This window comes from Monodon monoceros, unplaced genomic scaffold, assembly GCF_005190385.1.
Source record: "Monodon monoceros isolate NGI ecotype Baffin Bay Population unplaced genomic scaffold, NGI_Narwhal_1 Super_Scaffold_20, whole genome shotgun sequence".
Lineage (NCBI taxonomy): Eukaryota > Metazoa > Chordata > Mammalia > Artiodactyla > Monodontidae > Monodon > Monodon monoceros.
Window position 1 is genome coordinate 7,961,454 of NW_021703777.1, and position 16,493 is coordinate 7,977,946.

The window sequence follows — 16,493 nt, forward strand, 5'->3', positions numbered from 1 at the left end:
TTGTGTTTTTGTAATAGGCCTTTGGAATTTTTGGTATTACTTAATGTGTCCATACTTCCATGCTTTTAAAACAGAATTTTTCTAAAGGAAGTATTCTTTTTTTTTTAAATGCCAAGAAACAATTTATTATAGAGAGAAGAAAAATCTCTCATCCAAAATACAGAAATCTGTACAACTCTGCCACAATCAATACACATGAACTGTACAAATTCACACCAGTTCATAATTTACCAAACAAACTATGACTAACAAGGTTCACAAAATAGATGGTGGTTTATGGAAAAGACTTTTACCCAATTAAGTACAAGAAAAGTTACAAACCAGACCTCCACTTTCTAAAAATAAGAAGTATACTCAGTCTTAGAAAACTACAAGCTAGCAAATGTACAGAGAGCTGGCTGGTGCTAACACCACACTTGAGATAGTGTCTTTTTAAGGGTCTTTTTCAAAGGCTGTTGCCACTGCAGATTCTGGTCACTTGCTACTTTCAAGGCCAAAAACACAATACAAGGTCTGACCATTTCCCCAGGTCATACTTACTAGTTTGTCTTATGTACATTTATATTTAAGAGCTAGGTAAAAGTCTTGTCATAAAATTTCCAGTACTACCACGTTTAAAATGTTGAGCTGCCAAAATGCATAACAATTTTAAGTGTCATAGTGCAAGTTCTACTGCAGAGAAAGGTTCTTTGAAATACAGATTTGCGTTCAAGGGACTGATGTAAAAATTTAGGCATCGTGTCTGGGAGAAACTGAAACCACCCTAGGACTTCTCTCCCTTGCAAATAAGGTGATCATTTACTTGGACTCACAGGCTATTAAATCATTGAAAGGTACTGTCCAAACTATGGCACTGTCACTTAAAAATTTTTTTTAGCACTCTATTTTGTGCCAGATCTTCACAGCTGTGACATGGTTTAAATTCCATAATCCATCCCCCAAGAGGCGCCCACCCAAAGCAAGTATCAAATTTATCCATCCATTATAAGATGGCCCATCCATAGACTATATCTTAACCTGATACAGTCATTATATTGTAGTGTTGGGAAGGGTTTGTTCTGTCCAAGAGAAGTTCCTCCTTACAGCTGATTCTGCTGTCTACCGTTTGCACGTTGGTCCTGTTGTGGGGGCTACCTCCTGCTGGTGAGGCTTCGTACAGCACACAGATGGAGCCATCCTCTCCAATTCTGTAGGACACTTCGTAAGGGTCAACCCAGAGTGTGAGTTCACTTGGGAGAAGCCTGCACAGCTCCTGACCGCTCAGTCCAATCGGCTGTGCTGCCTGTCCAATGAGAGGATCCATTTTATGGTTGATGGGAATACAACGGTAACCTGATCCCTTGCAGGGCTTTTCTGGGAACCAGTGATGTTTCTAATGTTCTGCCAGCAACTCCTGCAGGTTCTGGCGGAAGGACTGCAGCTGTCGCTCGCTCGTGAGCCCCTTGATGGGGAGGAATTTGGAGATGAAGGCCTCGTTGGCGGCCATCTTGCCTATCACGGTGTTGGCCCGGGTGTAGAAGGGATGCGCAGGGTTGGTCCGGGCTCCCTCACAGGTCAGAGGGCTGAGAGAGAGGGAGGGAGGGAGGGAGGGGAGGACGGCTACAATTTTTCTCCTTTCTTTATAGTAAAAAAGTTATTTTCGAGACAGGAGGTGGCCAGAGAGGGGAAGAGACGAGTGACCGCAGCCTGGTCACAGCGCCCGGACCTCCCAGGCCACCGCCGCCTACGGCTCTGCAGCCTCCGAAGCTCCCAACAGTTGCATTTCCAGCTCCGAGCGGCCTAAAGAAAGTATTCTGAAAAGAGAGTATTTTGCGTTGGGAATCAGAAACGTGAAGTTCTGGTCTTGGCTCTGCAGTTAATTAGCTGCAATCACAGTCAGATTGTTGGTTAGCTTGGCTGCTTTGGGCTGGTTTCTTCATACAGAAAATGAAAGACTTGGTTCATGATCTCTGTGATTTTCTTTTAGCTCTAAAAGTTTATGACTATCTCAGTTTCAAGTTTATTGCCCTAAAGTTTAATTCATTACAAAAGGTTATAACTGCATATTTAGTTTTATGACAGTGTCAGTCATAGTTAGGGTTTATCAGATACCAAAATAGCTTTGGTCAGGTATCCAATCACCTCCATAGTTCCTGTGGGATGTGCTTAACAATTCATCAATAACAAGATTTCTAAGAATATTTAATGTGAGAAAGAGGGCCTGCTTCCGTTGCTATAATCAGCTTATGGAGGTAATGTTAAGACACTAACAAAAAGACAATAAACAAATAAGCTAAAGTGAAAGATAATGATTTTCTTCATCTACACGTAGCTTGTTTTCTATCCCCTGCAGAGGGCTAAGAATAATGAATTTTTTTTCAGAGCACTTGACTGATTTGCTAAGAAAATCTCTTACTTATGCAGTATAAACACCTGAATATGGAAGAATTCATTTCCTAATGTTGATAAAGCAAGTATTCAAAACTAAAATGAATAAGCAGACTCAGCATTATGGTCAATTTCATTACCCAAGCCTACTTAAGTGATGATGCAAATGAATGCTCTCCTGGTACGGTCATTCAAAACAGATTCTAAACCTACTCTGAAATATATTCTATGATACAGTTAAATAGATTTAGTCTTTATTTCTATTAGCAAAACATTTCCAAAAAGTGATTATGCTCAGCAATGTTAGTCTATAAAATGTGCACGTGATAAGATGCATAGAATGCCTGTTGACGAGTGATTCTCTTATTAGATCTCTTGATTTGACATAAAGAAGCCTTTCAAATCTACTGAAACCAGACATCTTGAAGAAGGATGTGTTCTCTTTCTTCTGTCCTCTTGCTTCAGTATATTCTCTTTTCAGTGGTGTATAAAATGTTGCCCGTAAAATGTTGTTTTAGTAGGAACCATTAGGTCTAACAGAATTATCCTTTTTCTCTAGAAGATAATATTTACATTCAAGTTTTTTAATGAGTTAAGAATTTAAAAGACAATTATGTGATGCTTGTTTAAGCCTCAGGATGAGGATCCAGTAACTAGTCATCAAACCAGAATGAAGCTCTTAATTTGTCTATTTAACAGAATACGGTATTTTTAGTATCATCTTAAAATACTGAAAGTTGATACCCAGTGTCAACATTATAAGATGATTGTACCACTATTTCCTTGTAACTGTATAATGAATTTGTAAATGAAAACATTTTCATGATTTTAGTTCAATTCTCTACAGTGCCATAAAACAAATACACTCAGTCCTCAATATTTATTCACTTTGCTTTAACTTTTAGTTATGATTATCACATGCAGAAATTTTAGGGAGCATTTATAGGTATTTAGATTTTGACAAAAAATATTTATCCCCACATATTTTTATCGAAACTCACACATACTATTCCTTTAAGTATTAGGACTGATTTGAAGAAATGAATTATTCTTCATTCCTGTATCTTGATACTGTATTAAGTATTTTCTAACAAATTAAACTGAGCCCATCAAAATGTCAAAATACATTTTGTACAGCTTCTTTAGGGCCCTAATTATGGGAGTTATCAGTTTCATATGTTTAGAATGTTTTACATAAAAAGAAATTCAGAGGTTTATTTTAGTTTTTAGACTAAGGTCTTTATAAAGCAAAATTGAGAAATGAAATGGAGAGGTGACTACATATACTATACCCATTTATAGATGAGGAAATTGAGGTTCTGAGAGGTTTAGTATCTCACTCAAGTTTACACAGCTCTGATTCCATCTCATGTAATCTGGCTTCAGATATGTCCTTAATAAAAACATAATCCTTATTCTCAAATAATGCTGCTATTCACATAAATCTTTGGCTACACATCTATTTCTTTTCTTAGAATTAGAACAGATTATTAAAAGTACTTTTTGCATTCACATGGAAATTTCTTCTCAAAATTCATGCTTTCCAGAAAACCTTTTATTTCATCTAGGTTTTCATGTTTATTAGCATAAAATTGCATGAAGTATTTTTAAAAACTACTATACCCCTCACAGCAAACTTCACTTCTGATTATTAGTATTGTCCCTTTTTTTTTTCCTTAAGGTTTTCCTTTTTATTATTTTCATTTTTACTCTCAAAGAATGAGTTCCTGGATTCAAACATGAGTTCTGTTATTTTTATGTTTTCTTTTATTATTATTAAATCCTTTTGGGTTTCCAAGAAGTTGCTTTTCTTCCTTTTTAAAACTTCTTATTCTGAATGTGTGGCTCGTTTACTTTCAGTCTTTTTAAGAAGGTGAAGTTACCTCTTAAAAAGAGTCTAGATCTCATTCCACAAATTTTTATATGTACTTTTCCTCTTTTTCTTCCAAATAGTCTGTTTCTATTTCTTATTTGAATTTCTTCTTCCCTTTAGGAGAGTTTTCATTGGTTGATTGGAAATTTTTTGTTATTAATTACACTGTGGTTAGAAGACACAACTTAATATTTCTACTCTTCAAGAACTTTTAGAGATAGCTGAGTAATCTTTTAGAAAGTAGCAGGAATGCTTAAGCCCTATTTGTAGGTTGTAAAGTTTAGTGTATGTGATGCTCCTATATTTTAAATCTTATTACTTTTATTAAATTCTCAGCGCTATTCATAATTTTTTGTTATAGACATATTGTGGTATATGTAAGTTCTATAGTTCAAATGTGTTTGCATGTTTATCCTTGTTAACTTAAGGGTTTAAATTTATATGATTTGATACAATGCTAGTTTATACATACTTATTATTTTAACCTTTATATTTTTAGTATGGATTTTACCCAATAAAGTCTAGGTTTGTCCTGTTCAATGGATTTGGCTTTAAACTCTAGTTGTTCTGGTATTGATATTGCTATCTCTGCTTTCTTTTTGTTCATATTTATCAGAGATAAATCCTATATTATTAACCTTTCTGTGCTATTTTGTTTTAGGCATAGCTCTTTTGAGCAAAACATAGTTCAAGCAGTCATTTAAAAAAATTACTTTTAGCTTTTATCAAAGAATTTAATCCATTTACACTTATTGTCATAGCTGATACGTTTTTTCTAGTTTTATGTTTTTGCTTTATGTTTTATAATTTTGGAGCTTCCTTTTCCTTTGATTTCTGTCTTTGCTCTTATCTTCTGAGGTGATTTGGGATATACGAGTCCTATGCACAATTCTACTAGTTGTTGCCTCTACAACCCATACATCTGTGACTATTAAAACTGAAACAAAAACCCAAAAATCAAACCACCAAAAAAAAAACAACCCTGAAACACTTGATGCCTGCTTCTACTCTCCTACCTTCCATGCAAGATAAGAAATTTAGAATTTCATTACTTTCTTTGGCCCTCCACTAATAATTATAATCAGGTTTCTACTTCTTAATTAAAAAAATATTTTGGGGGATTCACCTCTCAATTAGCTGGGTATATATTAACACTGATTTCTACTTCTATTTCTATTAGTATGGTTTTCTCCTTAGAATCATAATTTTCATGTTGGCTTTCTGATCTCTGACTTTCATATCTAACATTATTTCTCTCACAGCTTTTTCTTTACCCTTTATATTTTGGGAGAGCTTCTCAAGTTTCTCTCTCATCATGTACTTGTTTTATTTTAAATACTTTCTGCTCTTTACTGCTTTCCAAAGTTTAAAAAATCTCTGCAAATACGTTTCTAGGCTTCTCTTTCCCTCATTTCAGCTGTTCTTGTGTGTCTCTAGCCTTTTAATTCTCAACTTATTCTCTCCTTACAGGTTCCTACTCATATTTCAAAGAGGCTGGTTATGTCCTTGAGCATTTTTGGAGAAGATTAGCACATATTACTTCTCAAGTTTTCCTCTGAATCATACAAAAAACAGTTTTCTGAAATTGTTTCTACTCTGAGTCCTGAGAGCAAGTCATCCTTTCCCCTAGCTTATAATTTCTCTTTATAGGTCCCAAATAGTTCTTTGTGTTTAGGGGTTCATCAGGGGGAACAATCAATTCAGGCAGAGCCATTATCAAAAACCTGGCTGGGGGCTTCCCTGGTGGTGCAGCGGTTGAGAGTCCGCCTGCCGATGCAGGGGACATGGGTTCGTGCCCCGGTCCGGGAAGATCCCACACGCTGCAGAGCGGCTGGGCCCATGAGCCATGGCCGCTGAGCCTGCGCGTCCGGAGCCTGTGCTCCGCAATGGGAGAGGCCACAACAGTGAGAGGCCCGCTTACCGCAAAAAAAAAAAAAAAAGAACCCTACTCCCAGTGGAAATAACCACAGAAATCAAAACCTGGGCTTGGCAACACCGAAGACTTAGATAAATAGAAGTAGAACTAGCAACAGATCCCAACCAGATCTGACTGGATGCCACCAAAAGAATTCAGACAACAGGCTGCATGTGACACAGAAGAAAACCTACTGCAAGCTGCTTTCACGCTAATCTGAGCAACTGAGGTAGGGGCTCCTTTTCTGGGATTCCAGTCTAGACTAGGAAAGAGGCCAGGGTGTGGGCATCTTTGCCAATCATGTTCTGCACCCTTAGCACGCAGGTTCGTGTTTATTTGCGGCAATCTCACTAAGGGTTTGGTATAACCGGTCCTTCCCTTTCATTCCCTTAATCACTTCAACAGGGCGGGTAATCTCTAATGAGCATCTGGGGAACAATGACACCTACTGTTTGAGCTACTGTAGCTGCAATAAACTTGCCACATGGGATGGTGGCAGGTGTAGATTTGTAGCTACTATTTCTTTCCTTTGCAAAAAAGGACAAATGGCTCTATGGTGAATTAGGTTAGGTTGGAGAAGTACTGGAATTAAAGAAGACAGAGTTCTTATCACAGAAGACTATTCATCTAGAATGAGAACATCTGAGTGCATGTCTATTTATAAGAGGCCTACCTTACTACAGAAAAGCCTGAAGGCAGTGGAAACGTACAGTAGGCTAACACGTGGTTCAGCCGTAGATGTCAGAATAGCAATCACAGAAACCGCAATTCTACAGGGTGAACGGTGGAGCAAGGTAATGACCGAAATGGCCCCTCTCGGTCTCTGTTCCTGTAACCGACCTCCCTACCCCCAGCCACAGGAAGGTCCTGGAACCTCCACTAGTGCACTGCAGCCTCTTGGTATGCTCTGCATCTCTACTCCAGACACAGACCCTCTCTTGCTGTTATAAATAATGCACCTTGTCTCCACTCCAATTGCTCGATGCCTGTCTGATCTACTGTATCTGAGTTCCTTTATAGAGCAGCTATTCTCCTTCCTCTGAAATGGGAGGCCTGCTTTGCCCTCATCCTCTCTCTGTTTTGATTTGGTCTACATGAAGACTGCCCACTCCCAAACTTGCAGCCACTGAGATTTGCCATTCTACCTTATGTCGGACATCTCAGAATAAACCACAAAACGGAATACCCCTCCGTTCAATACCCCATCTCCTCCGCCTGGCTGCCTGTGGCTGAATCTACTTCTGGTGAACACCCACCTCAGATGGGTCTCATCTCTTGATTGGGCCTTTCCTCCCCTGAAAAACCTGACCAATTAACACTGTCGATACATAATATTTAGTATTCAATATCCTTAGCCAGGGAAGATACCATTTTGTCACTACCAATCATTTTTTACTTTTCAAAGGCACAGAAAAAATTATTTTGGTTTTAAAAGAGCCAATTTAGTTTTTCATCATGTTAATAAATCATTATGAAATTCATTAGTCATGTAATGACTCCCCTTTTCTAACACTGCAGCAAAGGAATTGTAATAAAGTTGGAGGGAAAGGAATAGAAGACAAGGACATTACAAAAATTTATTTAAAATGTTTAAGCACTCATTTGCTCTTACTAGAGGTAGTGCAAAAAAAAAAAACGCACTGATTTATACATTAAATTATCAGTGGACATGTTTCTGATTCTAGTCCCAAAATCTAGAACTTAGTCATAATTAACAATCATGTTTTCCTTTTTTTACTTGAATTCTGTACACTAGATTAACTCAAGAAAAGTCAATCTCAAACCAGCCATGCAAATAATTAAAAAAAAACAGTTCATGTTTTATCAATAGATTCTCCCTATTTCATGTCAAGTGGGTAAGAAAAAAAGCTAAATTAACTTGTACCAACCTAATTCTTACATAATTTTTAAATTATCATGTAATTGTATTGGTTGGCAGGAAACCAGGACGAATCAAATGGACCACCATGTTGTCTCAAACTGAAACCTCAGATGTTCCCTGCCTTGCCACAAAGTGATTACGCAACAAGCTTCAAGTAGCTAAAGGGCAGAGCACTACTGCAAACCAGTTACTTGGCCAAGCCTGACTCCCTATGACACATTTCGGAACTGTGGTGGTTGAATTAAAGTCTAAATCTAACACTGAGACTATTGCAACAAATCAGCCTCAGAAACAAACAAAGTATTTATGTGATACCCTGACACTGCTTTTTTTTTTTTTTTTTAACATCATTATTGGAGTATAATTGCTTTACAATGGTGTGTTAGTTTCTGCTGTATAACAAAGTGAATCAGCTATTCATATACATATGTCCCCATATCTCCTCCCTCTTGCATCTCCCTCCCTCCCACCCTCCCTATCCCACCCCTCTAGGTGGTCACAAAGCACTGAGCTGATCTCCCTGTGCTATGCGGCTGCTTCCCACTAGCTATCTATTTTACATTTGGTAGTGTATATATGTCCATGCCACTCTCTCACTTTGTCCCAGCTTACCCTTCCCCCTCCCTGTATCCTCAAGTCCATTCTCTAGTAGGTCTGTGTCTTTATTCCCGTCCTGCCCCTAGGTTCTTCATGACCTTTTTTTTTTTTTTTAGATTCCATATATATGCATTAGCATACAGTATTTGTTTTTCTCTTTCTGACTTACTTCACTCTGTATGACAGACTCTAGGTCCATCCACCTCACTACAAATAACTCAATTTTGTTTCTTTTTATGGCTGAGTAATATTCCATTGCATATATGCTCCACATCTTCTTTATCCATTCATCTGTCGATGGACACCTAGGTTGCTTCCATGTCCTGGCTATTGTAAATAGAGCTGCAATGAACATTGTGGTACATGACTCTTTTTGAATTACGGTTTTCTCAGGGTATATGCCCAGTAGTGGGATTGCTGGGTGGTATGGTAGTTCTATTTTTAGTTTTTTAAGGAACCTCCATACTGTTCTCATAGTGGCTGTATCAATTTACATTCCCACCAACAGTGCAAGAGGGTTCCCTTTTCTCCACACCGGACGCTGCTTTTTAAAAAGTAGAATTCAAAATTGAGGAAAGGTTAAAAGAAAAACAAAAAAAAACTTCAGCAATTTAAACTTGAATTTATATGGTCATATTACTTTCAAATATAGTTTCTAAGCCTCTGAAGTGGGTAGGTAGTGAGGAAAGAAAGGCAGCAAGTAAGAAAAGCCTGGTTCCAGGTTATTACTGATACCTAAGTGGGATGGTTCACTGAAAAATCACATCAATACAACAACTTCTTAGTCTGGAGGGAAGTGATCTCATCTAACATCTACTTTGATGTAAACTTACCTGTTTTAAGAGTTGTCATTCTGGCTTTATAAACTTTAGAAAATAATCCTGAACTCCAAGAACTTGCCGAACATTAGTTTCACACTTCACTACTATCTAGAAAATGACCTAACGTAACCCAGGACTCCTTCAGCAAGTGAGCCTTAGGCTCAGAACCCGCCCCACCAGCATGTACGCGTAGGACAGCGATTTTAAAATTTAGGTTACAGCCTAATCATTAGGCAGATTTTGAAATTCAAATAGATAGCCTGACATCTTTGAATTTAAAACCAAATATCTTATTTTAGTCTTTTCAACTATGTTAAAATTTGTTCTAAGATTTCTTAAACAAAAGAGAAGAAAAACATAGCATGAACATTATGGTGAGGGATTCCAATAAGCTTAGCCTGGCCACAGCACAGAATATTCTATTGAAAAGAATTAACCTGGGCAAATAAACCCAAAGAAGCCTTAACCCCCCCCAATTCCCTGCAACAGACCAATAAAAATCAAATAAGTACCTCAAATAGAAAGGTGACATAGGTCTTTCATCTTCCTGCGAACTGAAAGGAAAAGAAAACTTGAATTAATATAATTCCTGTTAATATCATAACATCTCAATTTTACTAAAACTCTGTTCCACCTATCACAATTTTTCTTTTGACACATTAGCGCTAATCTCACTATGGAGTAAGGTTAGTAAAATATACTCTACCTTGGACCTAGCCAAGGTCAATTACTTCTTCAAGGGAGACCATCAAGAGAGGTTTCTTTCAAGATTAGCCTAAGGCAAAAGTAATTCACATCACCCTTTGAAGAGGAAGTTTTTTACTACCTTATTCTACAAGCCCAATCCAAGTATTCATATATTACACATAAACCCTTAAAATGATTACGTACTCAATGATCTCAGTAAAGCTAATTACAACTCATTAACATGATGATGAAAGTAAGACAGCCAACAAAATACTCCTGTTAAGTGTATGCTACCCTAGCAATGAAATGCTAGGGCTTCAGTAAACAACACTCATGCTCTTTGTCGTCTATAGTTACGCACAGTATTAATGAGGGTGAATAACATGAAAAGACACAAATGAAACTATAAAAAATAGTTTAAGGGACTTCCCTGGTGGCGCAGTGCTTAAGAATCTGCCTGCCAACGCAGGGGACATGGGTTCGATACCCGGTCCAGGAAGATCCCACGTGCCGCGGAGCAATGAAGCCTGTGCGCCACACCTACTGAGCCTGCGCTTTAGAGACCCTGAGCCACAGCTACTGAGCCCACATACTGCAACTACTGAAGCCTGTGCTCCGCAACAAGAGAAATCACCGCAATGAGAAGCCCGCACACCAAAATGAAGAGTAGCCCCCGCTTGCCTCAACTAGAGAAAGCTCGTGTACAGCAGTGAAGACGCAACGCAGCCAAAAAAAAATAGTTTAAGTTCCTCAAACAGCACTGAAGCATTATGAAGCTTAATATAAAAATATTTAATTAAAAATATAAAATATATACTATAGTAAAATATTTTTCCTTTCTTCTACATGTTTTTTTCTTCTGATAAATGACCTCGAATCAATGAATGAGTCTCTCCCCTTCAGTGTCTACTGGAGTGGTCTTTGAACATTTTTGATTACATACTCATATAAAAATTTGCTTTTAAGCAGCTACTCTCCTTGATATATGACTGAGTATCTATTTATGTTAATTATGTGCATCATTAAACAGATAAAAGTAGAAATGTGAAGTATCAGATAAAATTAAGAAGTGCTAATATTTTCTTCTTGTACCCCTGTGGTATACCACAAGCAACATTGATGAAAAGAGAAAAATTTGCTTCAGTTGGTAATATTATCCTGGCAATCACCAAAAATCTTATTACAAGTTATAGTGTAAAACACACACACACACACACACACACACACACACACACACACACACACACGCAACCCTGTCCTGGAAGTTGAAAAGGTCTTAACATTTTAGTTGCAAGACGGCACATAAAATATGGCATACTGGGGCTTCCCTGGTGGCGCAGTGGTTGAGAGTCCGCCTGCCGATGCAGGGAACATGGGTTCGTGGCCCGGTCCGGGAAGATCCCACGTGCCGCGGAGCGGCTGGGCCCGTGAGCCATGGCCGCTGAGCCTGCGCGTCCGGAGCCTGTGCTCCGCAATGGGAGAGGCCACAACAGTGAGAGGCCCGCATACCGGGAAAAAAAAAAAAAAATATGGCATACTATTTGTCACTCTCTGATGATTTTGGTTTCCAATGTCAATATCGCTTCACTATTCTAGTGTTTATCTTGCGAAAGATTTTGTTTGTAACTGATTGTGCCAATTCTTCCCAAGTGAAAGGTAAGTGATGGATCAGCTTTATTCTTGACTCTATAATGTTAATGGGCTGAAGGCAAAGCTTGACAAGTTACAGGCACTAACACCTGGGAACTGTCCAGGTGTCCTGGGAAGAAACCACCTAGAGCAGCGCTATTACAGTAGTGACTACTTTAAGCCAGACTGATACAAGGGGCTTACACATTTGACTTCAACATAGTCCTTGAAAACACTGAACAAATTATAAACATGTTAGAATTGGGTTTGTTTCCTAATCAAGGGTTCAGTGTCAAAGAGTACTAAGTGTGACCGACACTGTGCAAAAAGGCTGCAACAAAAAACCTACAATGATTTTACTATTATGGGAACATTGCCTCCATGTGAAACCGAGCGGGGCCTATGGGGCTCCCAGGCACAGAGGCCTTTCTGTTCCCCATTTCTTTTAGGCAAGACTCCAGCCTCCATGACCTTCCCTGAGTTCCAAAGGGCAGATTGGAACAGTTGCAAATCAAGGGAGGAGCTGCCAAGAAACCACGTGAGGCAAGATTAAAGGGACCAGAGAAACTCATCAAGATTAGCAGACGGACCACCTGAGACCCTGCACACACCCTAATCCTGTCAGCAACCCCACCCTCTCGAAACTCTGCAAAAGCAAGAAGAATGCAGGACTGTTACTGCCTCCATCCTTATTGCACACCCCTGACCACGAGCCCTGACCTCTCCCTATGCCCCAGGGAGGGGGCACAGTTCTTGAGGTGCTAGCCTGCTGTGTTCCCCTCTTTGCCTGGCAAAGAATAAACCCACCCTTGCTTTCTCCTCCAAAACTGTCTCTGTATCTCATTTCGGCATCGGTGTACAGGGAGCCAAGATTTGGGCCACACAAGTGTTATAAAATGAGCACTGCACTAAATACTTTTTTGCCCAGAACAGATCCTTAACTCTAACATGTAACAAATTATAATGAAAATTAACAAGGGTACTTTAGTGAACATTCAATTAGCAATATGGTTGGTTTTCTTAGAATTCAGAAAATCATTTGGGAGATGATTTAAGGGTACAGAGTTCTGAACACAGCTGTTCATGTGCGTTGGCTAACACTTTTTGTGTGTGCCTGAAAATTTCCTTGTAGCCAACAGAGGCAATCAAAATCAATCTTTTCTCTCTTTACACCTTCTCTCCCTCAGACACTTATTCATCAGCCAGGTACCATCTGGCGCTTGACACTAATTATCTCACGTAAATCCTCATAAAAACCCTCCCTGGTACTTGCCCCTCCCTTGAGAGCAGCAGGCTCAGAGAGGGCACGCAACTTAACCAGGTCACACAGCTAGTGCTGTGCAGACAACAAACACACTTTTGTTGTTTACTACCTTGCCTTCAATTTTAACTTATCAAAATATTCTGGAGTGAATGTCCTCATTCTGGCACAAGATCTTGTGGACGTTATAATTTATAAGCTCCATGTCATGCTTCTGATTATAGCAACTCTACACCGACCTTAGTCAAAGTCCATTCACAATGCATTATGCCTGATAGTGTGTACAAGGTGATTACTTTATTAACATGTATTGGCACTATGTCAAGAATGTCTCGCTAGAAACACAAGTTTTTAATCATGATCAAATATTTTTCAGGCTGCATTTGTATCAGGTAAACTTGTCAATGAAAGACAAAAATCAGAAATTCTTAATTTGGATATGTCCCTGAATTCTGAGCAGTTATAAGTGTTCCAAAAAAGAAAATAAAAGCACTGTTATTTAAGTGAAATGAAACAGACTCAGCAGTAGATTTGCTTACTCAGTAGCAGTCAACAGGGCAGCAATCCATGCACAGTACCCAAGAAGAACAATAGAATTTGAAAAGAAAACGAGGATAAATAATTAATTTTGACACTTAATTAGCCTATTTCTTTTTTCCCTTTCATAGAAGTACCCTTGCCCGGGGTTTAGTAATGTAATCTTGACAACAGTATAAATTATGAAACAACTGAAGCATTGATTTCAAATTGATTAAGTCAATTAATTCTAAAAATCAATTTTATGCATTGACTTTACAGGCAATTTGAAGGAAAAATGGCCAAGGACAATTCTTCCAAATAGAACAGAGAAAAGAAACTTTTCCATAAAATTTACACACTGGAATGCAAAACATTTGAAAATATCACCATTTCTACCTCTGTGCAAAATGAATATTGGACTATTATTATATGTCCCCAAACACCTATTTATAGAGATATTTATGCCTGTTCCTAGCTTTACATCAATCTCAGACATGTCCAATGATATTAACTGAGTTGTAATTTTTTCCCTAAATTTTAAATTGAGAATTCAGATTTACTTTCAATTTTTAAAAATAAGCACATGTACTGTGAATGAAGAGGGGAGTGCGTGTCATGAAATGAAGCCAATGACAAACCGTAACAACCTGGAATTCATTCAGTTTCCTCCTTGGTTACTAGTATAAACCCAATGGTTTAATTATTTCCTGTTTGCTGACTCAGAATAATAGCCAAGTTTAAACAGCTAATTAGTTTGCCTTTTTTTTTTTTTTTTTTAATTTAAATACACTGAGAGATTTGGGCAATCACCTCATGTATGTCAGGCCACTGGGTGCCTAATGTCCTCAGACATGGGCTGTTATAGTCTCTCAAAACAGCTACCTGTGGCAAGGACATTTATCAAATAGACCCAAGTAACAGTCCAAAGCTAAGAAGCTACAACTGAGAAGGGCAATAACAGACTGGAGGGTTTTAGTGGGGGCCTAACTTACCTTTTTTTTAAATTTAATTTTTATTTTATATTGGCGTTTAATTGATTTACAATGTTATGTTAGCTTCAGGCCTACGGCAAAGTAATTCAGTTACACATATACATATATTCATTCTTTTTCAGATTTTTTTCCCATATAGGTTATTACAGAATACTGAGTACCGTTCCCTGTGCTATACTAACTTATCTTTTTATGCGGTTCAACATTGGTTGAACATAAAGGCACATGAATGGATGACACCTAGACTTACAATCTCTTCCTGAGCTGCACTCATGTCTAAACTGAAGCCACAGAATGCAATCCCTATCAATTTAATTACACAGCAAGCTAACCGAAATTGTGAAAAGCATGGCGTTTTCTGTGTCTAAGAAAAACCAAATACTCTTGGGAGAATTCCCAGCCTGAGGTATTCAGAACGGACACTCAGTTACTGGATCAAACCACCATTCCATTCAACTCCCTTTTGAACTGTCCTGATAAATGTTCCAATTAGTCCAACTTTCTAATTGGTTAATGTGGCTGGCTACCCCCAAATTAACATAATCTGCATATTGGGCTACATACTTTACATTTTCAAGTGATCTGAGCGATGAGAAATAGTTTGTAAGTGTTCCTTGGGTACTGAAAAGTACAGCAAAATAGATAAAGGCTAAGGAGTAGGTTCCATTCATTGAAGAAACTTGAAAAAACATCTACTGGGGCTTAAATACAAACAAACAAACGAACAAACAAAAAACCACAAACAGCCAAGGGGAGAGAGAAAGGGAGGGCCAAGTGAAAGGACAAAATTTAAAGTATTAAGTAAACGTTTTCTCTGGAATTCAGGTTTTTCCCTCACATTGCAACAGAATGTACTAAGTGGAAGAATTTTCATAGATGAATTTTCTTGGAGGACGATGAGGTGAGTGGAATTAGCACATTTTCTTTCCTTCCTTCCTCTGCAAAATATAAAGTGCCATGCTGGAGCCTTTTGATTTATCCACAGTCTCAGGCATTAACATTCATAACCCTCCATTTATAGCATTTATACCGCTCCATTTGGGGTGTGATGTAGCAGCTGGCGTTCCGCTGTTCAGATTTTTGGTTCAGCTCCATTCGGGAGCACGGTAGAAAACAATCTCCCTGTTCCTTTTGGAAAACAAGTCAGTTTTGGAAAACAGATCAGTTCATAGCTAAGTGTTTGCCCCTGTAATTTCAGGGGGCATTTTTGTAGATGGATGTATACTTCTTTACTATAAACCCAAGCAACTTTGCTTCCAGTTTTATTATTTGTATGTTGTAACTAAGAATGCAACACCTAGCTGCCAGTAGAAATAAAAACAAACCATTGAAGTTCAAGAGCAAATATGTTTTCCTGACCAAAGGGTAATGCAAAGAGCTGAAATGTTAATGTTCACAGGACTAGAAAGTTTAGCTAACACCAAGAGGTATTACACTTCGGAAGCAAAACCAATCAGAAGACTTCCAAACATTTACAGCTTTCCCTCCAATAAGACAGGAAGATATTTCTACCATTTTCTTGAGTGCTTAGTAGAAACTTGAAATATATTGTTAGGGGATGAATTGTGTCCCTGCAAAAAGACACTTTGAAGCCCTAACCCCCAGAAACTCAGGATGTGATCTTATATGCAAATACAGTCTTTATAGAGGTGACCAAGTTAAAGTGAAGTTACTGTAGTGGGCCCTAATTCAATATGACCAGCGCCCTTATCAACAGGATATTTGCACACAGGGAGCACACGTTGTGAAGACTGGAATTGTGTTGCCACAAGCCAAGATCTCCAGGAAGCGAGGAGAGAGGCAGGGGACAACTCATTCCTCAGGGTCTTTAGAGGGAGCACAGCCCTAGCCAACATGTAAATCTGGGACTTCTGGACTCCAGAACTGTGAGACAAGAAATTGCTGGTTTTCTGGGCTACCCTGTTTGTGGTACTTCGTCACAGCTGTGCT

The 16,493-nt window shown here is 38.5% G+C and overlaps 1 protein-coding gene and 1 pseudogene across 5 annotated transcripts in view; both read right to left on the reverse strand.

Moving 5' to 3' along the window:
- Window positions 1-16,493, reverse strand: part of FAM13A (family with sequence similarity 13 member A) — a 357,629-nt gene that overhangs the window by 72,788 nt on the left and 268,348 nt on the right. For all 5 annotated transcript variants that reach the window (XR_003795603.1, XM_029235387.1, XM_029235388.1 and 2 more), the window contains one exon: window positions 9,968-10,009. Coding sequence is in view for 4 of the 5 variants with exons in the window: in XM_029235387.1 (XP_029091220.1) it covers window positions 9,968-10,009 (42 nt within the window). In the remaining variant the exon portion in view is untranslated. The remainder of the gene's footprint in view (window positions 1-9,967; window positions 10,010-16,493) is intronic.
- On the reverse strand, window positions 1,013-9,486 carry LOC114903003 (annotated as a pseudogene).